Below are 24,186 nucleotides of genomic sequence, written 5' to 3'. Positions count from 1 at the left end.
CCTCCTCCTCCTCCTCCTCCTCCTCCTCCTCCTCCTCCTCCTCCGTAACAGTTTCTAATATTTAAGAAACTTTTAGACATCACTAACCACTCTGACTCTACTCACATTATCAAAAACACCTGGGAGAGCAAGTAAATATCCTGATTTCAGCAGGTGTCATTTGTCAAATTAAGAGGCATTATTGTAACTGACAGTGATTTATGACCCCTGAGTCATAACTACTTGCGTTGGGATATCATTTATGGTCTTTTTTTAATTGATCTTTTTCTTAAATTGTAGCTCAAAGTTTGATATAAACACGCAAAGCGACCACAAATCGTTGCTACTTTATGCATCCATACCACATTTCAGAGGGAAACATAGGCTACTCTTTGCTCCACTACTAAATTTTGTTACTAGATTAATTATACAGAATATAATCAACAAATAAATGATGATTAAGATGAAACTTTATGGATTCCTTAGGGGAAACCACAAGCTGCCATGCATTATATATAAAATCCACACTCACCTTTTCATCAGGTGCAAAAAGTGATGTACAAAATAATGCATGAATACCTATAATCAATCATTAGGTGTCCTGCGGTCAGGTGTTGCAAATTAGCGTTTTGCTACAAACACTAAACACATGGCATCTGGTTCTTGTGCATAAATGTACATCTCTAATGCTACTGAGATGTCCATATCAAATCAACTATAAACTATAACTATCCACTATACTCTAGGCGGTCAGGGCTCAGCAACCTGAACTATCAAAAGCAATTTTTTATTTGGTCTAAAGAAGCATTGAAAAATATGTATTACCATAAAATGGCTCCTCTGCAGTGGGCTATTTATGACTGTTTTGTTTGCTTTCACTGCCAACGCTGCAAATCTGTCTACACACTATTCAATTCGGTAGTTTCCTTTTGAGACTTTTTCTTTTATGGATTTGGAATCCATTGCCTAGTTAGGGAGGCTCAAGACAAAGCTCCGCTGTTGAGGTTTGGCAAAATATAGAGGAAAAGGTGCCAGGTGGTAGACATGTGATGCACATTTTAGTTGATGAAATGTTAAAACTTTTTTTTCTTTTAATTGAGTGCATAGGCTTCACATTTTTACATTTTTTAAGAATGTAAGAATGTCTTTAGGCCTACAACAATGATAAATGAAAATGCTGGAAAAAAAAAAAGTCAATTGCATGTGACATTGTTGTCAAAGCCACAGAAAGAGCTGCACATGGCTTTGGAGCTGCAGGCTGCCTACTCATGTCCTAGGCTAATATATCAATAGGCCATGCTGCACAATGAGCAGGCTACTTTTACTTGGTACTTTAAATGGGTCCATATTTTCATGCTAATATTTTTGTAGACCTAGAATGCAGGATTTTAACAGTATTTTTACACTGTGGTATTTCTACTTTACTTAACACCTGAGTTCTTCCACCTCTACCTAAGCTCCTGTATCTTGACTTTCTTTGCACCAAGCCCCACACACTCTTGACTTAATCATGTTTTACATTTTCGCAGCTGTGTGTAATATAATATCCATCATCAATATTCAAGGGCTGGACTGTTACAGCTGCAGAGAAACATTTGTGTTCCGGGTCGTTGTTTTGGTGACAGAGTGGTTCCTCCTGTGTGTTAGAGGATCTTTGTTACAGTTACATTCCCGGCGGCGCTGATGAATCGTGAGGCGGTGTTTGTCTTCGACTTCTCCAGCCGTCAAACTGCTTTTCCGGCGTCCATTAATGAGATTTAATGACCTAACAATCCATCACAGGACAACAATGGAATAACAGCTTCTATTCTAAAGGATTTAAAACTTTTTTTTCAATGTTTTTACCGACTTAATAACCGCCAACATAAACTTTACAATGCCTCGTCTATGTGTACAGTGTTAGCTAACGCTGCTAGCTTCTGTCATTAGCTTAGCCGGTAAACTTGTCAACACCGTGAGGACTATAATGGAGTATGATAACGAAGCGTCCACCGAGGTTCAGACTGTTCCCTCTGATGTTCCCTCTGATGTTCCCTCTGATGTTCCCAGGACACCAAACACTGAGCTGAGGAAACTTCTGTCCTTTAAACTGTACAAGAGGAGGTGGTTTGTTCTGTTGGTGCTGTGTCTGTTGAACTGCTCCAACGCCACGGTGAGTCCTGTCTGTGTACAGTTACCTGACAGCTCATAAACACAGTAAAGTTAAAGGCAGTGTGGGCTCCAGAAAGTTCCTGTAACAGGGTTTTCATGCCCGATACAAAGGTTGATATTTGGGTCAGTGTGCAGTAACGTTTGCTTGTCCTCAAATGTTTTATGATTGAAAAAAGACCCTCCCAAAAGAACATAACGTCAAAACTCTAAATCTATGGTACGGAAGCCCATTGCTGCCAAGACAACATCAACGCAAACAGTGATGGTAAAAGTAGGAGTGCAATTAAAGATTACATTCATTATGATTCATCTGCCCATTTTTTCTTGATCAATCGTTTTGTCAATTAAATGGTAGAAAATAATATAAGAGGTGTTTCGGATTTACTCGCCACCATGTTAACTGGCAATTTTCAGCCGAATGCTCTGTGGTTGTCATAGTGACAACAGCTGTTTTCAACCAGGAAGAGAACACTTAGCTGTCCTCCTCAATGCCTCTTTCTTCAATGTTTCATTACAGTGTCAAAACAGAACATACCTGAGTCGTCTGTGGAGTTTTGTTTGAGGAAACGCATGATGTACGTTACCCACTCTCATTGTGTACCTCATCTGTTGTGATGGGATTTGTTGACAACAGGAAGGAAGCAAGTTGCTTTTCCTTTGACTTTTCATCAGTAATAAAACTTCGCAATAACATTTTTCGTCTTTGGAGTCTGTCTGAATCTATGTGTGTTACCCACAATGTCCACATACTCCGTCTGCAGTGCCCGCACCACATAGCAGGGCCACAAGCTCACGTGGGAATTGCAATATCACGCGATAAAAAGCACCACTCACTCCCAAAACTCCTGCAATTTCACACCACATCTCCTTTCGGTTTGTATCCTTGTAGAAAGGATGTGTGGTGTCATACAAAATGCTATGGTTTTCCACTTCAACTATGAGTTTCTCCTCGTCCATCTTTCCTCGAACCCTTGCACTGACTGACAACTTGTGTGACAGGATGTGACGTGATTTTTAAAAAACTGAGTTTACAATCCGTAGTCCGTGCAATGTGTTGTTGTATTTTGGAATTTACCGGATGCTGTGTGCGTTCCGTTTCCGGTCTGGTGCGATCTGAGCTACGTGGCTTGACGTGCAATGGATGCGCAGTCACTGAAAAATAGACCTCGTGCTGCTTTCGCGAGCGAGCTCGAAAATATAAGGAACGCCAATTTTTTGCGCAAGTGGCAAGCAAATGGTCGCGGTATTCAACAAAAAACACGAGCTTGCGTGCGTTGTTTTTTCCACCTTAATTTCCCACCATTGGTATTGTGTTGCTCCAATGTAATGTAACCAAAAGTGTTCCCCCTACAAATACATGGTTTGCAAATTCCTCAAAATTAGTTTAAGTATTGCAGACCAAAACTGCATCTAAGTAAGTAAGTAAGTAAATTTATTTATATAGCACTTCTCACAGAGAGGACTCAAAGTGCTTCACAAGATAAAATACAAAAAATACAATAACAGAAACAATGCAAAATACACAAAAACAAATAAAAAGTAAAGTGCAGCGAAATACAGAGATGATACAATGGACAATTAATGGAACGCAAGCCTAAACAGATGTGTTTGTAACTGCTTTTTAAAAATGTCCATGGAAGAGGCCGCTCTCAGCTCATGAGGTAGTGCATTCCACCATTTCGGTGCAACAGCCTTAAAGGCTCTATCACCTTTCGTCTTTAATCTTGTGTGAGGGACAGTAAGTAGGTGGCCTTCAGCGGACCGCAGTGACCTGACAGGACAGTGAAAGGACACCAGATCCGTCAAGTATGCAGGTGCTTGACCATGGAGGGCTCTGTAAGTGATGGTTAGAATCTTGTGCTGGATCCTGAAATTAACAGGGAGCCAGTGCAGGGATGCCAGGACTGGAGTGATGTGAGTGAACTTATGAGATCTGGACAGAAGCCTGGCGGCAGCGTTCTGGACTAGTTGGAGGCGGTCTAATGAAGTTTTATTGAGACAGGTGAAAAGAGAATTACAGTAATCCAGACGTGAGGAAATAAAAGCATGGATGATCATTTCTAGCTCGGAATAAGTTAACATGGATCTGAGTTTGGAAATGTTTTTGAGGTGGAAAAAGCAGGAGCGAGTGACAGTTTTGATGTGGTCATCGAAGAGCATGGCCTGATCAAATGTGACCCCAAGGTTTCTCAACTTGGGGCGCACATTTGCACTGAGGGACCCTAAGCAGCTGGCCACTTTAGATGCTGAGGCATCAGGTGCAATAATTAAAATCTCAGTTTTAGCTGCGTTCAACTGAAGGGAGTTAGAAGACATCCAGTCCTTAATTACATTCATACAATCGTACAGTGAGTCAATTCCATCGGTCCTATCAGGGTTAAAAGAAAAATATAACTGGAGGTCATCTGCATACATATGGTATGAGATACCTTCAAAATTGCTGATGACATCTCTGAGAGGGAGCATGTATAGCGTAAAGAGGATAGGCCCAAGCACTGAACCTTGGGGCACCCCGCAAGAAAGGTGGGCAAACTCTGATTTATGAGGGCCAACAGCCACAGAAAAGGATCAGTCAGACAGATAGGATTTAAACCAATGAAGAGCGGTCCCTGAGATTCCTACCCCTAATTAAGGTCCCTCTACTGCGTACAAGTCAGTCAAGAACACAGCTCAAGTCAGTCAAGTTAATTTTATTCAGTTCAGTCCAAAAATCAAATTTGTGTCTTCTGACATCTTCACTGTAAAACATATGACATCCTCACGGGGAAAAGAGAATGCCACTTACACAAAGAAGTGGCAGAGAAAATAATTGCACACAACTCATGTAAAAATAATGGGCAAACAAAATCTTATTCTCTTGGAATAGCAATCCCGACTGGAATATGATGGCAGGGTACAGCCCATCATGCTGTTTTGATGAGGGAGCTGATGTCCAGCTGGAGTTGACCTGGGCAGTGATGGTAGCCCTACTCCAGTGTAAGGTGAGACAGGGACAACCAAATTGAATTTAGGTGGGTGGTGAACAGGCTGGACATGAGAAAAAAATAAAAATAAAAATTTATATTTGGCTTTGCCACACACACATCCAGTGGAACCAACGAGAGCACATTGTGCACTCAATCTGAAAGACAGAAGATAAATTAGATCTTTGATTTTCCTTTTAATGAAATCTCAATGTAGACAACTTTAAAGGCTTCCTACCCATTGATCCACAGGTGCCTCTGAGGTGTCCCTGTCTCCAGTCTCTTTTTTTCCCCCCACAGATTCTGCACAGGTCTGTGAGGTTGTCTATTAATTACCAGAATCATCCATCAGTCTCCTGGCCATTTCCATCCGCATGACGTTAATGCTGTCCTGGTTTATATTGAATTCAAAGCTGCTGCCTTCAAGCAGCAGCTCTGCAACCTTAAAATACAGGGCAGTGTTATTGTTGTTTTTGCAAGAATTATTAAATGCTTACTAGCGTACACAATCTTACTTTGTAGACCAGCACTCCACAGGATGTGGAATCTTGTTGACGGGGATGTGGGATTGTTGTACAGGACCATCTAGATACATTTAGGCCCATGTTTTTTTCCCACATGAAATCCCTAAAGAAAAGAATTCAGAATATTTAGTTAATGTTGTTACAAGCACATCAGCAACCATTTGTCCTGTTTTTAAGAAATTAAACACATGAGAATAAATCCTGAAGTTACCTTGTTGCATCCCTACAATGTTTAGCTGATTCTGTGTGGCTCCGAAAGGATCTACAAATAGGGCCCGTCTGTCCTTTGGGTACATGGCCTGTTACAGACAGCATACTTTAATGTAAATTATTCTTAGAGTTGTAAATATAGTTGCATGAATAGCATTGATTAAAGTGCACTTACTACGAGAGTCTAATGTCTGTCCTTGCAGACGGCCCCTATTAACGTGTCCCATTCTGTCACATCGAGCTGCAAGTAACTTTGAAAGTAACTATTAGCCTAACCGTTCTCATTCCCCTTGATGCACCATTCCATATTCCTGTCATTTCGAATGAATCAATGACACGTATTCTTCGATTTGGGACCTTCTTTGTTCCCCAGAGAAGGTAGGCATTTATGATCTACATAAAGAAGAAAAAATACAGAAATATAAAATCAAATTAGCTTGTATATCAAACATGAAAAATCTGAAGCAGCGTACAATCCCCCATTACCTCGCTCTCCAACTCTCTTTCAGGTGCCAGGCTCTGCAAATCGGCAGTAAATAATTTACACTTACCTCATACTCCGTGGGCACCTCAGATGGGTATCTTGCTTCCCTGCCAAACATTAAATGATAAGGACTATACTGTGTTGTAAGTTGTTTCTTGGTTCTAAGACCAAACATAGTTGCTTGTAGGTATTGATCCCATTTTTGGGGGGTTTCCTCCCCAGTTTGTTGAGAGACCTGAAAATAGTGTTAGGGTATGTCACTACTTAAGTCTATACCATTAATGTGTCAGTGTATGATACCTGCCAACCCATGTGACTTACCTCTGGATGGTGCCATTCAGTTTCTCCACCAACCCATTAGTCTGCGGGTGATATGGTGCACAAAAGCATCGCTGAATGCCAAGGGCCTGACAGAGTCTGGCGTTCACCTTAAATTCATTTTGCAGAAAAAACAAATAAAATTAAAATAAAAAAAAATTCAGCATTCACAATATGTCTTGCCAAGACATAATATTTCTGAGTGTTCTACCTGATTTTTGAACTCTGTCCCTTGGTCTGTAAGCAGTCTCTGAGGTGCACCAAATTTGTATACAAAATCAAGAATACAGTTGGTGACCTCCTCTGCAGACTTACTCTTCAGAGATTAGGCCTCTGCCCACTTTGTGAAATAATCAACTGTTACACAAATGTTTTGATTACGTCAAAAGAAAACTCAATTTAATATTAACATAAAAGAACAAGTGTAGGCTACTTATTTTGTTTGATGGTATATAACATTACTTACCCTTGAGCACAAAGGTAGAAGCGGTAGTGTACCGCTGGTGCTTTGTCAGTCCATTTGTCTCAAAACATTTCTCCTCACTTCCTACACTGTAAGTTTTGCACAACCTTTATATAGGTTTCCCTAAAATGGTGTAATCAGGCTGGTTGGCCACAAGCTTGGCTACAGGGCTCAGCCATTTAGCACCTCATTTGTCCTTAATTGATCACACCAACAGCAGCCTCCTGTTAATGCTCATAATTTTTGCATGAGATGGTCAACAGTTACAGTCACATGGGTGTAAAATCTTTGTATGTCACCTATAGGCAACACGATACCATAGAAATAGAAATACGTAAGCGATTGTTACGCCCCACCCTTAAGCGGCCCAAAATAATCACATGAACGCCTTTTTTTTTTTTTTTTTTTTTTTTTAAACAATCAAATCCATGGGATTTATTAGATTGAAAACAACCGAACAAGACAACAAAACTGCAGCAGGACCAGCAGTCCCCACACCAGAGCCTCTCTCCTCTGCTGCTGGCACAGGAGCTCCTAAGCACCTCCTCCATGCCAGGTGCGCTGCACCTCGTTAGGTAATGCAGCACACCTAGGCAGAGCTACAAGGGAGGGAAAAGGGACAGCAGCAAAAAACACATACACAGCCGTAACAGCTATCACAAGAGTCGTGAGGTGATCTTAGTGTAGTGGATAACGCGTTGGTTTCTAACATCTTTTCCCACCACGGAGTGAGTTCGAATCTCCAACAAAACATTCATGTGTTGAGCTAGAAAAGGCTGAATGTTGTATGTAACACATGTAGATTCAAACAGACTAAAAATTTATTGCGAGGTTTTATTACTGACAAGAATTCAGATGAGGTACAAAACACGAGTGGATAATCGTACGTCACGCGTTTCCTCAAACAAAACTCAACAGATGACTCAGGTATGTTCTGGTTTGACACTGTAATGAAACACTGAACAAAGAGGCATTGCGGAGGACAGCTACGTGTTCTCTTCCTGGTTGAAAACAGCTGTTGTCACTACGACAACCACAGACGCATTCAGCTGAAAATTGCCAGTTAACATGGTCGCGAGTAAATCCGAAACACAGGCCCTGTATAATTTCCCTCAGCCCAGGGTGACATCTTTAAATGGTATATTTTACCAAAAAATCCAAAGCTTTTTGGTTTATTTTCATGTATGACAAAGAAGCATCGAGTTTTTACATTTGAGAAGCATGAAACCAGCAAATGTTTGGTTTTTTTGGCTTAAAGAAATAAATAAAAGACTATAAAATGAAAAGACTTTAGATTATTTGGAGTTGTCAATTTTCTGACATTCAACCAATCGATTTAATCAACCAACTGTTGTAGCGTACAACTGGCACCACAGTGTAAAAATACGCTGTTACAAACTGCTCCAATGTGACGGTGAGTTCTCTGTTGTTGGTAATCTGATAGCTAATAACAAAGTTTAGTTAAAGGCAGATAATGTTCTCCAGAAAGTTCGAGTAACTGGGATTTTATGGCCGATACAAAAGTTGATGTCTTTGGTCAGTGTGCAGTAATGTTTGCTTGCCCCCAAAATGTTTTATGGTAGAAAATACCCCAAATCATAAGACAACACTAACTTAAGTTTATTGTACGGAAGCCCATTTCTGCCAAGGCAACAGCGAAAAAGCAAACAAACAAATGTAAAAAAGAAGTACTTAATTATTTTTCTCAATGAATCTTTTATTTTTTCAATAAAATAAATAAAGAATAGTGAAACAGTGAAACAGGCCCTGTATAATCTCCCACAGCCCAGGGTGGCATCTTTAAATGGTATGTTTTATCCCAACAACAGTCCAAAAATCCGGAGCTTTGTAGTTTATTGTCATGTACGACAAAGAAGCATCAAATTCTCAAAGTGTAGAGGCATGAAACCAGCAAATGTTTTTTTTTTTTTTTTTTTTTGTTTAAAAAAACTTGTACAAAATGTAAAAATTGTACTTAATCACAGTACTTGAGTAAGTGGCTCATTAATAATCACAAAATTGAGTCATACCTGACATTAAGCCCCAGCCCAACATACGATTCATACAGAAACACAACATATTCTGAATTTAAATCTATGGGACGTCTTTACTTTAAGATCTCTTTATCTCTTTCTACACAAACCTGTGTTACCACATTTTACACATAAGGAAACAGTAGCTGTGACTTTAACTTTTAATTGACAGCTTGTTGTCCTTCTTTAAGAGATGTGACATTTTTAAAGCTGTTTCAGGAGTTAAACAGCAGATGTGGCTGTCAGTACTGGTAGATGACATTTGGTGCCTCCTTCTGCTTGGTGGAACTTGATATAATTCCCCGGGGACGTTGTCATTGAAAAGCAGAGCGTGCCTGGAGGCAAGTGTGCCCGTCTCAGTCATGCAAACTGAGCCCTCCCTCACCTATTTCCAGCTCCCGCGGGACTCGTCCTCTCTATGGAAGCTATTGTTTCCTTGGGGCTGGTGTTCCCACTCACAAAAGATGCTCAGCTGGCTGAGAGTCATTCATGATGTGGCAAATAACAGCTGATGAGCCAGTTAGACATCAATCAGTCTGACATTAGCAGCCCTGCTGAGGGTTCAGAGTAGGATTTACAAAGACCTGTGGTGAGTCATTGATTGTAGGATGAATTTCGAGAGCCATATCATACTTACATTATATGCTAATGTTACACAAAAGAACGACTTAAAAAAAACTGTATGCAGAACATGAAACACCAGTTTTTTTTTTATTTAAGAGAAATTAAAATAACACTCTTGAGGTGAAGAAATTGCATTTAATCTACTTCTCATCAGAATTTGGTATCGAACACCAATACATTTTAGGCACCAACCAAATAGTGGCCTAGACACACTAAACCGATTTCAGAGAACTAGCAGTGATGAAGGCCCGTGGCTGTGTCGTCTCTCGTCGCTGTGTCTCAGTGAAAAAAATGGGGCACATGAACACACCGCAAAGACTACAGCCAATGGCCAACCAGCACGTGCATTATGTGTCTGTGTGAGAGAAAATAACGCTCCAAGCCAGGTGACAGTGGTCATCTGTAATTATTATTGAAAAAGGGAAACCAAAAGACCGTCTTGACGCTAGTTAGCCAGTTAGCACATCAACAACACAATCCAATGTTGAAAGAACAGAGCATATTTACTGTGCACCAGTGAACAATAACACAAACCATCATGAAAGGTTTCTCCTGAAGAGCTCAGTGGCTAAAGAAAAATAATCTGACCTTATGTAACAAGTTTGTTTTGTCTTTACTTAAGCTGTTTGTTTACTTTCCTCACTTCTGTTTCTCTTCTCGTGCACTGAGCTGAACTGACAATCAGAGGGATTTTCTTACTGTCAGGCTCTGCTGTCACAGATGCTGATTAATCCGCGAGAAAAATCATCCCACTGGTAGGAGGCCCCGGGGCAGACCCAGAACATGCTGGAGGGATTATGCTGTATATCTCATCCGGCCGGGGATCCCCCAGATGTTTTGGTCTCACTCCCTCTTGACATTAGCTTTTTGTTTACTTTCCTCACTTTAATTTCTTTACTCGTATGCTGAGCTGAAACGCCAATCAGAGTGAATTTATTCACCATCAGGCTCCGATTTCACAGATGCGAATTCAAAATGCTGAATCAGCCAAAAAAAAAAGCCAACAGGGGCTGAGGAGGGGCAACAGTGCCAGACACACCACACCAACTAGGGCAACAGGCGCTTACTGACGGCCCAACATTAATCGACGGCTGACTGTTGGCTTGGTGTGACAGGGCCTTTAAGTAAGAGTAGTAAATAGTTTTAGACTGTATTTTATTCAGCTAAAGTTATTGTATGATTGCTTTCTGTCGAGACACTGATGTGTTTGAGAGGTTTGGCTTAATTTTTATTTTGGACTTGATTTTGAATTTTTTTTCTGGACTGTGGACATGCCTGGATGAATTGGGAAAAAAACTGTCGTGAAATATTATTATCTTCGATGTGAGATATTGAAAAATCAGAAAACAATGTGTTTTAGTGTGTTCAGTACTGAAACCTGAGTATTGTATTTACACTTGTACTGACAATATCCAGCCCCACCTTCCATTGTAATTACTTTTCTCCTCTGGAAGAGTATCATTAACTCTAAAAAATAACCATATAGCTCATTAAACAAAGTCAAGGATAAACCCAACCCCCTGGAAATGTCATGGCAAAATAAATATTAGTGTATATGTTTTGTCCATTTGAATTAAAGTAACTTGAGTGTATTTCCTTTGATGATAAACAGTTTGTATTATTAAAGGTGTCTGCATCTGTATGTAGCATTGTAGTTTCAGTACAATGTGAAACGGCACCAGTAAAAACTACAACACATGGTGGTGTCCTAATGAAACTCTATGGTGAAGCTGTGAGCCAAGATGCATTCAATTTTTGTTAAAGCAGACCAGAGGTGTGTGTGAAGCATCACTAAATAATCCGAAAACCTGATCTTCTTGACGGTCAGCCCTTCCCTCTGCAAACAATAAACAGGTCTGAAGAATAAGAAAAGGAGGAATGTGTGAAAATGTAAAATTCCAAGCGTGTCACCCTGCAGGAGACAGGACTGGCATTGTGTGCCCAGATCAGCTGACCAGCTTATGTTAACTGGGCCGCATACATTAGATTTTCTTCATTGTCCACAGAGCAGAGAACTGGACTGGTGCTGCCTTTGTGGTCTCAGTGTTCAGTTTACAGGTCAGAATAATTCAGTCATCCTGTGTATCAGCCCTGCAGCCTTCATCCTACCTTAAATAATCTTTTGTTGCTGTTTTACAAGCAGAATAGTGTATAAGAATGCTTTGACCTTTTTAAATACTGAGTTAATGTATAGGCACTGGTCCCATTTCAGTGTTCTTGACCCCGTTTATAAGATTTGTGTTGGTGGTGTTTACATGCACAAAACAAATGTGTTTGCTTGGGAAAATTTGCTTATGGCAGAAATTAGCAACATTTCTAAAACGGGCTTAAATCATACTGTGCATATGCTGAACTGATCCAGTCATCAAGTTACAGTTACAATCTTGAATATTTTCACTCAGGACTGAAGGTTAACACAGCAGTGTTTCATATTTTCACAAATTAGTTTCAGCAATCGTATTGTAACAATAGCTAACACTTGTTTTTAAGAGACACAGACCTTATTTTCTAATATATCTCCATGTGTCTTTCTAGATATGGCTGACCTTTGCACCAGTAGCAGACCAGTCTGCCCAGTTTCTGAAGGTCAGTCTGGAGAAAATCAACTGGTTGTCACTGGTCTACATGGTGGTGGCCATACCCTTCAGCCTTGGGACCACGTGGATGCTGGACTCTGTCGGGCTACGCTCCACGGTACGCACATCACCTGGGGTTCCTGTGTTATTTGTATTGTAGGATACAACTGTTGTGGTTGATAATGGACCTGCGTGTTACAGGAAATTAGTTCCTTACTGTTTTGTTTTTTACTTTGAGATCTCCAATTCAAACATCGGGGTCTGGGCTGGGGTTTGTTTATGACGACAACACAAAGCTGCAACCAAGTGATGAATGATTTTAGAAGTGTGGAGGAAAGAAACACTCCAGGTCCAGGAGCAAAAGATATTAATAGTTATCAGTGTCTGGTGAAAGGCCTCAGAAGGTTGCAGAGAGAAAACAGACTGAAATGGAAACAAAACTAGAAATAAAAGCTGAACGAGAGGTTTTATGAAGGAAATGCTGTAAATAGAGTCAAACATTACTGATCCTCATCCAAGACAAGAGCACCGTCTCAAGAAACTTAAACCTCATCAAAAAAGAGTCTAAGGAGAAAGAACGCTTTTGATTGACGGTCAATCTCTGAGAGGCACGGTGCAGAAACATTAGAGTGAGCTCTTAGTACCAAAAATGGAGGGATAGAGTGTAGATGACTTCTTGACTCTGTTTCAACATGATGACCTTGTGCCCTCCTCACTCTGCAGCTGATTTTAGGAGCCTGGCTGAACATGTTTGGAGCCCTGCTGCGCTTCTTCGGGAAACCTGCGGGGGGGGGCTATGAAATCAAGTACCATTTTGCGATGATGGGTCAGACCCTTGGTGCCCTCGCTCAGCCCTTCATCATCTTCACCCCCACCAAGCTGGCAGCTCTCTGGTTCCCTGACCACCAGCGCGCCACAGCTAACATGATCGCCTCTATGTGTGAGTGACTTACTGTTTGTCAGGAGTTACCAATGCAAACATAGCATGGCAATCTACGTAATATAAAAAGAGAGAAACAGGGTGGGAGGCTTGTGCTAATAACATTAGCTTGTGTTATGTGTTGTAATGGAGCCACCATGTTGGCTTTGGTTTGTGCTCTGTGTAACTAAGTAGGAAGTGATTCATTTTCAGCACGTGCTGTAATGTGCAGGGAAGCACCTGCATTTCTGCATGTCAGCAGAAAAATGAAGGATGTGTCCTGGGATAAATAACCACTGTGAAACAATTTATTTTAACTGTATTTTTATACTGATAGATAAAAGTAGTATTAGTTGTTTCTTGAAGATACTGTTTTTTTTATATTCGAAGTCAAAGCCAGTGTGTGAAGATAAAAACTGGGACGACTGGAACAGGGAACAGAAAGTGCAATACGTCTGCATTGATTCTTAACACATGACAAAAACCAGAATAACCCTCAGTCATGCTTCTCTTTTCCCTCCTCAGCCAACCCCCTGGGCATCCTGCTGGCTAACATCATCTCTCCCATGGTGGTTAAAACATCTGCACAAATCCCCGACCTGGTGAGCTGAACTAACAAGACTTCAAATCCACTGATGAGGAGTCTGGTCAGGTTTCAGGCTCAGTGTTGTGATGCCATGACATTTACAGCATGGTGTAGTGTCATTCATGGCAGGACTTTGCTTTTTGTTTTCAGCAAACAAGTGCTGATAAACCACAGACTGAATAAAAGAACTGTACTCAGCTTCCGGGTCTGAATAGTTAAGACGTGTGGAAGTGCCTGCATTCTTTCTAATGGCCAGCAGGGGGCGACTTCACTGGTCAAGTCAACTTTATATAGAGCGCCATGTCACTATAGATGTTATCTCATGACACTTTTCATAGACTATCAATCATCTTTCATGCCGATCGGCTATCGCAGTGTGAATTGGTCGCTAAAGTTCAGACTTTTAAATCTTCGCCAATAATTGTATGACACAAAATTGCGCAACTTGCTTAATTCGTGCCACTTAATCATGTGTTTTGCGTCCGTTGTGCCACCCAGCAGGAATTTGCATCTAATTGCGTCTTTACATTGACTTTACATGTAATTCACTCTCGCAAATTGTTTTATTCGTGCCCGGTTTGAAAATTACACAAGTAGTCATTAGACTTGGCATTGCTGACAAAATGTAAATGAACGGGTAGTCTTACATTACTGTTGTTTCTTGTGCGTGCTTATTAAACAAAGCAAGAATGGGCTTTTTTAAACTGAGGAGATGACGTCATTGTTTCCCAAACACTCTGCTTTACATGTCCACACGTATACAAAGTAGTCACAGTTGTGAAAAAGCTGCACCTGAGAAGCTGTTTTCAAAAATCTCCATTTTAGTACATAAATTCTGTGTGTGCCTGACGTAGAGGAAAATATCAGTTTTCAAAAATCTGTTCACATGTAGACGGAGCTGTATTCAGTCTGAGGTTGGCACCATGTTTTCCTGCCCTGATACTGACAAAGAATCAATGCAAAAAGTTCTGAATGCAAAACAAAAAGTTGAGCAAATGCAGCACATTTTTAGATACAGATGACCTCATTATTAAACAAGGTGTCCTGGATGGTGAGTGGTTTATGGCACATAACAGTCGAAACTTACCGAGGGCCTTTTGTGGTGTTTAACCCCCCTCTCTCCAGTGTTTTCTGTCCCTGGCTGCTGTGAACTATCCAGTAATGGCAACACTGTCAAAATTATCTTAAACAAAAGACACCAGTTGGCCTAGAATCAGAGGGCTCCCCCAGGGGCATTGTGGGATTGCAGCTGCTAATACAGAAAACTGCAACAGCTGAACTGTGTGGCTCTGTGGCACCTCACCTGCTAATGATGATAAATGGCCTTTGATTTCAGGTGCTAACACCCATTTATCATCGCATTATGTGTGTGTTTCATCCCTCCTCTAGCTGCTTGCCTATGCGATCCCGGCATGCTTCATCTGTTTCCTAGCAACAGTGGGGATACGGAGCAGCTCACCCCCCACGCCGCCGTCAGCCAGTGCCGAGTCCTCCAGCTCCGAGCCGTTCATACAGGGGATCAAACTGGTGAGGACACAGGAGGCTAGAAAAGACAAGCATGCAGATGAAACCACCAACTCAGAATCACACTTTAATCTTCGTCAGGCAGATTTTATAACACTGTACTCGCCAAGTTAATCGGCGCCAAATAGAGGGTCTACAGGGCGGGAGTTGTCAGATGATCAGGGTTTAATTAAACAAAGCGAAGGGGAACGCTGCCCAAACTGTCTGGAAACATGCATCAGTTTTTATAGACCAACTTGATTTAGCTTTGATGAATCACAGGAATCTTCATCATTGTCTCAACCGTCATATTTAATATTTTTTGGTCCGGGGAAAACCGACTGAGCATGCACACACTTTTCCAGCAAGTTGCAGCTGAGTTACCTTGAGTTGATGATGGTGGTAAAAGGGCTTCTCGTGTGCCTTGTTACTGGTCGTTGCGCGCGCACGCGCACACACACACACACACACACACACACACACACACGCCTAATTACACTAACATCGATTTACACATCACATACTCACGTTTTCTGCTCTTAAATTGATGCTATTATTGCTGTTTTTTGTCATTACAATCAAACATATTTTGCCATCAGTAGTTTGTTATCACTTGTATAGTTTAATGTATTGTTCTTTGTCTTTCTGTACTTTTGAGTTCTTAATAACTTTGTGAAAATGTTTTTAGGTGGAGGCTTCGAATGAGCCCTCTGGGTTGTTTGCCTCTCCCTGCACTGTAGTTCATTATTCATTTTTCTTTGCTTTTTTTGTGTTTTAAATTGTGCAAAACAACAACAAAGAACCTAAAAATATTTGATATAAATTTAATTATTGTTTAATTTTGTTTCTCTTTTTGGTGGTATTTATTTTTGTTTTTCGGGGTATTTTTTTTCTGTTATTCTGAGTATTTTTTTCTGAGTTAAGAGAGCAATAGAACAACAGACGCTTTCATTCCTTTCTTGAGAGCTCGATATAATGGCAGCAAACATGACCCACTTGTTTAGTTTAATCCAGTTTTACTTTGTTTTTGGTTTGAGACACTGGGAGATACTCTTGTCTTTAAGTCATATAGATGGTGTTATCATTAGTTTGTCGTCTTTAAGTCATATAGATGGTGTTATCATTAGTTTGTCGAATTACCATAGGCACCAGTCACTTGCAGGTACCAGGTGGGAGCTTCTCGCAAGATTTTGAAGTATCTCGTCTCCTCATTCAGAAAAAAAAATTACCACAAAAAAAACCAGGAAAAAAAATACCCCGAAAAACAGGGGAAAAAATTACTCAGAAAAACAGAAAAATAAATAAATTACTCCGAAAAACAGGGCTTTTTTTATTTAAGTGAATTCAATACTCTTCCGTAATACTGAGTGTGTCAGGACAACCTGCAAAGAGACGGATTATTCTATTGATTTCTTTGTTTTGTAACACTCAGTGAGGATAGTTGTATATTAGTTGTAAATAAATTTGGGAATTTGTTGAAATAATATATGAGATAAAGGAACAAATGTATGGAAAGTAGTAGAGACCTAAGTTTTATTACTACCTACTCCTTTTCGGACACTGTTATCTTTGTCTTGTTTGGTTTTTAGTTTTGTTTTTTTTTTTTTTTTTTTTAAGTTTTGGTTCGAAATAAAGTAATTCATTCATTTGTTTCAACACATAATCTTATGAGCTTGTAACACTAACGTAGTAACATCTAAAACAGTTGCTAAATACTGTACTGTTGTCACGATCCTCTCTGAACATCTTTCGCTGGAGAGAAACTCTCAGCCAGATCTGACACCGTCATGTACACTTCGTCTTGTTTCTCTTAGTCGAAGAATGACAAGCTCATGACAGACAAACATAGGTCCAGCACAGCAGCTTGGATTTTTAGTTTTTTTGCTGGTCTCAAGACTTGCAGTGAGCTCCCATCTCTTGTCAGCTTCGTCAGATAGTTTTCTCGTAGTCCTACTGTCATTGCGCAGCAACAAGTGGTGTCTTCTCATATTTATTAGCATGACATTTATTAGCGTTTGACCAACAAACCCATGAAAACTTGGTTGATTAAGACTCTTCTTCAACTATAAGGGTGCAGCCCTACAGTCTACGTTATTTTTTTCATTCTGTTTTATCACTTCATTCGTTTATTTTCAGCTCCCTTTATGTTCTCTGTACATGCTGTTATTTTGGTTCCATGTTGAATGCTGTTGCTGCAGAGACTTAATTTTCCTGTGAGGTTTCTCTTACAAATCCTTGTGTCTGTCTCGTCTGTAGTTACTAAAGAACAAAGCCTACCTCATCCTGCTGGTGTGCTTCGGTTCAGGCATCGCTGTCTTCACCTGCTTCTCCACGCTGCTGGAGCAAATCCTGTGTGTGCAAGGATACACTAATGTGAGTACGCCAGGAGGATAATGTATAGTTTACAGTCTGAGAGCACCACACAGGGATTAATTGTTTGTCAGTAGGCTATATTAGTGGGGAATCTGGGAGGAACAATAATGGATGAAGAAATAATTTGACTATTTGCTTTATAAAGGCACAAATATTGACAGTATTAAAATGTTTTAAGTAACTGATGGAACAAAAGGAAAGAGGAGAAACCTAAACCTATAAAATCTCATTGCTGCAGGACTTTGCCGGCATTTGTGGCGCTCTCTTCATCGTGTTTGGCATCGTGGGTGCCGCTGCTCTCGGCCTCTACGTCGACAAGACCAAGAACTTCATCGAAGCCACAAAGATCAACATGAGCTTCACTGCTCTGGCGTGCATCGCCTTCTCAGTGGTGAGAACACAAGACAGGAGTCGTTTTAACTCCACACCTGTTTGCAGGGGGTCTGCAGGTCCTTAAAAAGTCTTTTCAAATATCAGGCCTTAAAAGTCATTAAATAGCCTTAAATTTGAATTTGTGATGTTTTTAGTTGCCACAAACATTTTGTCTGATTTCAGGGTTCAATAATAAGAATTGTAGTAAAGTAAAATGCCACGTTGGGCCACCTGATTGGGCAGGTGGTACAAACAGAAGCTGATAGCTAAGGAATGAGCCCTCCTGCTTTCTTTTCATCTCAGTTGAGAGTTGCACAAGCCTGGTACTGATCAGGCACTCGTAAGAAAATAGGTAAAGACAAAGCTTATGAGCTGAGGTGCAAGCGAGCATTTCACTTATCCTGGAAACAGGAGTTAAGTTTAATGGCGTTAGAGGATGTGTGCTAAACTCCTGACTGTGTGTTGTGTAGTTTGCCGCAAGCTTGAGAGCAAGGCTTCGCAACAGAGATTAGATGTGAAAAATTTACGTAAGTCTGTTATTTGATAACCGCTAATAAATAAAACAATTTATATAGGGGCAAGTGAAAACTGACTTCAGGGCAAGTAGATTTTTGATCAACTTTCCCGACTGGGCAAGTGGGAGAAAAAGTTAATGTTGAACCCCAAATTTAATTTATCCATCTTTTTAATTTATTTTTCCCAAAATATTTTAAGCTCTTGTGCCTTAAAGTCCACATTTTTGATGTTACAAATCTTTAAATACTACTTGTAATTATTCTTTCCTGCAATTTTTAAATAGGAAAAAGACAATTTGTCCAAAAATCAGTCATAATTTTGGTTAAACATATCTAAAAAAAAAATGACTAAAAAGCATTAAATCCAAGTGTCTGATACCTGTAGACACCCTGGTTTGTATTTCTACTTAATTTAAAGGAGAGTGAAGAGGAGAAAAGACTCTGACAGTCTGTTATCAGTTAATTTACTCATTCATTTAAATAGTAAGTAGGTTTTATTTGCAAAGTTTCTTCGTTGAAAGTAACTTAAGCTGTCACATTACCTTCATAATATGGCTTTAAAACTTTACCTCTGATAACTAAATGTACAGAAATAAACATTCAGAATACACACACCTGAGGCAAAGCAAACTCTCAGGTGGATCAGTGTGTGTAGGTGCAGCTCAGAGGCTGTCGTTTACTGGCAGAAGTTTACACTGTATTTACTTTGCACGTCTGTCACGAGTTGATGATGTACAAACAAACAAACAAACAGAATGTGAACAGTCGCAGTGTTTGATGTGCAAACACTTTAAAGTCTATTGGCTTTGTTCATCAGTGTGGTGTGACAGTTACTATATTTTACTTTGATGCAAATGCAGCAGCTCAGTAAAGTCCAGTATAAATAAAAGCACTATACGAGGTCACACAGAGGACAGCGACAACATAAAGAAAACTTTCTCTGTTTTTACCTTCCACAAGCTCTGGATTTATTTATCAACTTATATAAGAAGAATCTATGTGGATATTTAAAAATGCCAACACATCATCTAGGTTCAGTGGTGAGGGGAGATATATGTTGTCATTGTCTTCATACACAGAGCTCAGGATTCAGGGGAATAAAACTGCCTAAGAGGCAGGTTCAACAATGGCAGGTTTTAACGGGCACCACCATGTTGGTTATTAACTCACTCTGTTAACTCAAGCTTTCCTCTTCAGGTTCAGGTTCACATAAAAGGGGAAGTTTGGTTCGTCTTGACGAAAAAAATATTTCTGCAAAAAGCAACAGTGCTGCTGCAAATGAGGCAAGAAAGGAATGCTGGCAGAAAATTACCAATTGTGTGAATTTACAAATCATTATATTGATTTTACTGCTCTGTTTATTTCTAACGGGACGGCTGAACATTTTACAGCTCTTCAACTTTAAACTTTAAGCAACAGATTTAAATTAGGACTGAGCGAAAGAAACAGACTGCAATATATGGATATATTTTAGACAACACCGTTTATATCAATATAGGGTCAAGTTGTGTGTCGGTGTGCCTCTCTCCTCTCTCACACTCTCCTTACAGCTCCGCCCCACTCATTCACTCACAAGTTCTCCATCAACACTCAGAGAGACACAGGGCTGCTCCTCTGCTTAATCTGTCTGTTCATTAGTCTACAGTGTGACATCGGTTTGTATGCTGCACACGCTACGCTAAATCAGTCTGAGATGAATGAAATGAACACAGCACACGTGCAGTCCAGCGCTGCACTGCTGGTTTGTGTGGGGTGGATCATAGCATGTCGCCATTCTTCTTAGTCGTTGTCGTCTGTTTTGTGACACAGAGACAGCACCTGGATGTTGGTGACAGATGTGTTTAAGAAAAATGCAGCGACAACACAGACGTTTCATATACAAGACGTATATAACGAGGACAAAGTGTCTCTGTCTCCTTCTCTCCCTCGGCCTCTCTGTTGATGCTCTGTGCAGAAATCAGATTAACAGCCTAAATAAATAAAGATTTAAATCATTTTTCAGCACTAGATTCATCTGAAAGGCAGACAGATGGAAAACAAATTTTTAACTCCGCCACAAAGATTTTTAATTGTTCCAAACCTTCTGTAGTTCAGTGTCCTGTGCTGTAAACCTTTAAACCTCTGTATCTCCAGTGCTGTGTGCAAAAAGTTAACGTACAGCCCTGATATTTATTTTATATCATTTTTCATTTACATGTTGTGCAGCTGTTTATTTTCAAACAGGGAAAAATATCCCTGTCTTTGCATTTTATTTTGATCAGTCTGTTTTAATAAAAGTGATTCTGACATTTCAAACGTGGCTTTGACCCGCAGCTGAAAACATGTAGATCATTTCTTCGAAGATACTAAGATATATATTGTGTAGCGCCGCTTTTATAAATACTGACACTGGACCATTGTGTGTTCTATCAGCTGTAATTCAAAGCGGTGATGTCATGCTGTGGTATCTCTGTATGTTTATACATTTATGTGAAAGTTAGAAAAGGTTCACAGAGACACCGCTCTTAACAAAACATATCAGGAAAAATGAATGCAACGTTTATTTATGTTCTTTCTGCCCTGTTGACATTGTGCTAACCAGAGCTGCTCTCGTCCTCTCAGGTGTCTCTGATACCGAATCAGAAAGCTGCTGTGGCCGCCGTCTGCTCCTTGTTTGGCTTCTTTGGGTTCTCCATCTACCCAGTGTCCATGGAGCTGTCTGTGGAGTGTTCGTATCCTGTGGGAGAGGCCACATCAGCCGGACTCATCTTCGTATCAGGGTACTACTGACTGAGCGCAACACACTGTATACAGGATAATGGATTGTTATTAAGATAAAGATAATGAAGAGTTTAAACACACCCAGATGTTTCCCACAGATTTCTGCTATTGCTCAAAGAAATCATTAACCGCAGGGTGAAAGGTTTCAGCCTCAGATTTAGTCTCAAATTATATTGGAGAAACTCAACTCAACTCAAACTTTATTTATAAAGCACATTTAAAACAACCAAGGTTGACCAAAGTGCTGAACAGGTCAATAGAAATAAACAAGCAAATACAATGAGGTACCTAATAGTACACCACAATAATAACCATAAGATACATAAAATACAATACAATAAAATAAAATACAAGAGTTATAAAATAAGATCAAAATAAGCTAAAATGTTTGGGTGTCCAGCTCAACCTGAGTTAAAAGCCTGAGAGAAGAAGTGGGTTTTAAGAAAAGACTTAAAAACCTCTAGGGTCTGGGCAGACCTAATGTGCAGGGGCAGGCTATTCCAGAGCCTAGGGGCAGCCGCCCCAAAGGCTCTGTCGCCTCTGGTCTTCAGCCTAGTCCTAGGAGTAGCCAGTAATAGCTGACTGGCTGATCTCAAGGCTCTGGAGGGAGCATGAAAGTGCAGGAGTTCGGTTAAATAAGGGGGTGCCAGCCCATTTAGGGCTTTAAAAACAATCAATAAAATCTTAAAATCAATTCTAAAACGCACTGGAAGCCAGTGGAGCGAGGCCAAGATTGGTGTGATGTGATCGTGTTTACGCTTTCCAGTGAGGAGGCGGGCTGCTGCGTTCTGGACAAGCTGTAGACGGTGTAGCAGTGACTGGTCAATACCGACATAAAGCGAGTTACAGTAGTCCAGACGTGAGGTTATAAAAGCATGGATTACCCTCTCTAGATTCTGGGGGGAGAGATAGCCCTTTACTTTAGCTAAAAGCCTGAGTTGATAAAAGCTGGTTTGTATTACTGATCTAACTTGTTTATCGAATTTAAAAGCACTGTCAAAGGTCACACCGAGATTTTTAACAGAGGAACGGATGTTAGGAGTGAAGGGGCCCAGAAAATCAGCAGAGTAATCGGAGGGGTCACATCCAAACATAATGATCTCTGTTTTATCCTCATTGAGATTTAAAAAGTTAGTGTCCATCCAGGATTTGACATCTTTTAAACATTCTAGCAGTGGCTGTACAGAATCCTTGCTAATGGATTTAAGGGGCAGATAGATCTGTACATCATCTGCAAAACAGTGAAAAGGTATGTTGTGTTTCTTAAAAATCAACCCTAATGGCAGCATGTACAGCAAGAAGAGGATGGGGCCCAAAATGGAGCCTTGGGGGACACCGCAGGTGAGAGGAGCCGTAGCTGAGTTGAATTCCCCTAAGTTAACTGAGAAGCTCCGATCAGTGAGGTAGGACTGAAACCATAGAAGGGCAGTACCTGTGATACCCACCCACTGTTCCAGGCGAGACAGGAGGATCCTATGATCTACGGTATCAAAGGCTGCTGACAGGTCAAGCAGCACCAGAACAGCAGAGTTACATGAATCAACAGTTGACAAAAGATCGTTAAAAACCCTCAAAAGTGCTGTTTCAGTGCTGTGATGTGGTTTAAAGCCAGACTGGAACTTTTCATACATGTCATGGGCCACTAGGAATGATTGCAGCTGAGTAAAGACCACTTTCTCCAAAACCTTGGACAAAAATGGTAATTTGGAGATTGGTCTGTAGTTTGACAGGAGAGAGGGGTCCAGGTTTTTCTTTTTTATAAGGGGCTGCACTACAGCATGTTTGAGAGCAGCTGGAACACACCCTGAGCTAAGGCAGGTATTTATGACAGCAAGAACAGTGGACCCCACAGTACCAAAAACATCTTTGAAGAGGCGAGAGGGAATGCTGTCAGAGGGACAGTTAGTCGGCCGCAGATGCTTAACTATATCTGATAGTGAGGAGAGAGATACTGGCTCAAACTGGTCAAAGACAGCAGGTAAAGGAGGCACAGTGGGGTCAGGACCAGGGGCAGTGAGAGTGGAAGCAACTGGCCTAAGGGCAGAAATTTTTTCAATAAAAAATTTAAGAAAGCTCTCACAGAGAGTGGGCGATGGCACGACTGGAGAGTTATCGCACGGGTTTACAAGGGAGTTAAAAATGCTGAACAGAACCTGGGGCTTATGACTGTTATTGGAGACAATATTTGATATATACTCCATTTTGGCAGCTTTAACGACTCGCTGGTAGGCTGATAAACATTCACGTAAAGCTTCTTTGGAGACGTGGAGCTTATCTTTTTTCCACTTCCTCTCAGCACGCCGACATGAACGTCTGAGAGAACGTGTGGAGTCATTTAACCATGGCTCAAAAAATGCTTTAGAGCGCTTAAATCTGAAAGGGGCAACAGAGTCCAGGATATCAGTGCATGTAAAATTAAAAACACTTAAAAGCTCTTCGGCATTAAGACCATGATTGACATCCGGAGTGCTAAACATGTTTACGTCGGCATACATGGCAGAGAATTGTGATGCAGTTTGAGGGTTCAACATGCGCAGGCGGCGTGAGGGAGCACGGGTTACAGTCCGCGAACAGGGGACTGAAACGGTAAATAAAACAGGCAGATGGTCAGAAATACATGCTGTTTCACATATCTCATTTACACTCACAGATAACCCATGTGATAGCACAAGATCTAAGGTGTGACCCTTCTCATGAGTCGGGCTGGTCACAGACTGAATGAGATTAAAAGAAGCGATGAGGTTTGAAAAATCACTGACCAGAGGTCTGGATTCACAACACACATGGACATTAAAATCGCCAGAAATTAAAAAGTGGTCATACTTCACAGTAA

General features: G+C 40.6%; 1 protein-coding gene across 1 annotated transcript in view; it reads left to right on the top strand.

Annotated features, from left to right (window-relative positions):
* The first annotated feature begins 1,641 nt into the window (after window positions 1–1,641).
* slc49a3 (solute carrier family 49 member 3) overlaps window positions 1,642–24,186 on the top strand; it is a 28,837-nt gene continuing 6,292 nt past the window's right edge. Inside the window, exons 1-8 of the mRNA XM_050043267.1 lie at window positions 1,642–2,131; window positions 12,285–12,443; window positions 13,049–13,265; window positions 13,770–13,846; window positions 15,220–15,357; window positions 17,590–17,706; window positions 17,945–18,097; window positions 21,195–21,352. Coding sequence (XP_049899224.1) covers window positions 1,946–2,131; window positions 12,285–12,443; window positions 13,049–13,265; window positions 13,770–13,846; window positions 15,220–15,357; window positions 17,590–17,706; window positions 17,945–18,097; window positions 21,195–21,352 — 1,205 coding nt within the window. The 5' untranslated portion in view covers window positions 1,642–1,945. The remainder of the gene's footprint in view (window positions 2,132–12,284; window positions 12,444–13,048; window positions 13,266–13,769; window positions 13,847–15,219; window positions 15,358–17,589; window positions 17,707–17,944; window positions 18,098–21,194; window positions 21,353–24,186) is intronic.

Source organism: Epinephelus moara, chromosome 4 (assembly GCF_006386435.1).
Source record: "Epinephelus moara isolate mb chromosome 4, YSFRI_EMoa_1.0, whole genome shotgun sequence".
NCBI lineage: Eukaryota > Metazoa > Chordata > Actinopteri > Perciformes > Serranidae > Epinephelus > Epinephelus moara.
Note: the sequence above shows the minus strand (reverse complement) of the source record. Positions and strands in the feature narration are given on the sequence as shown.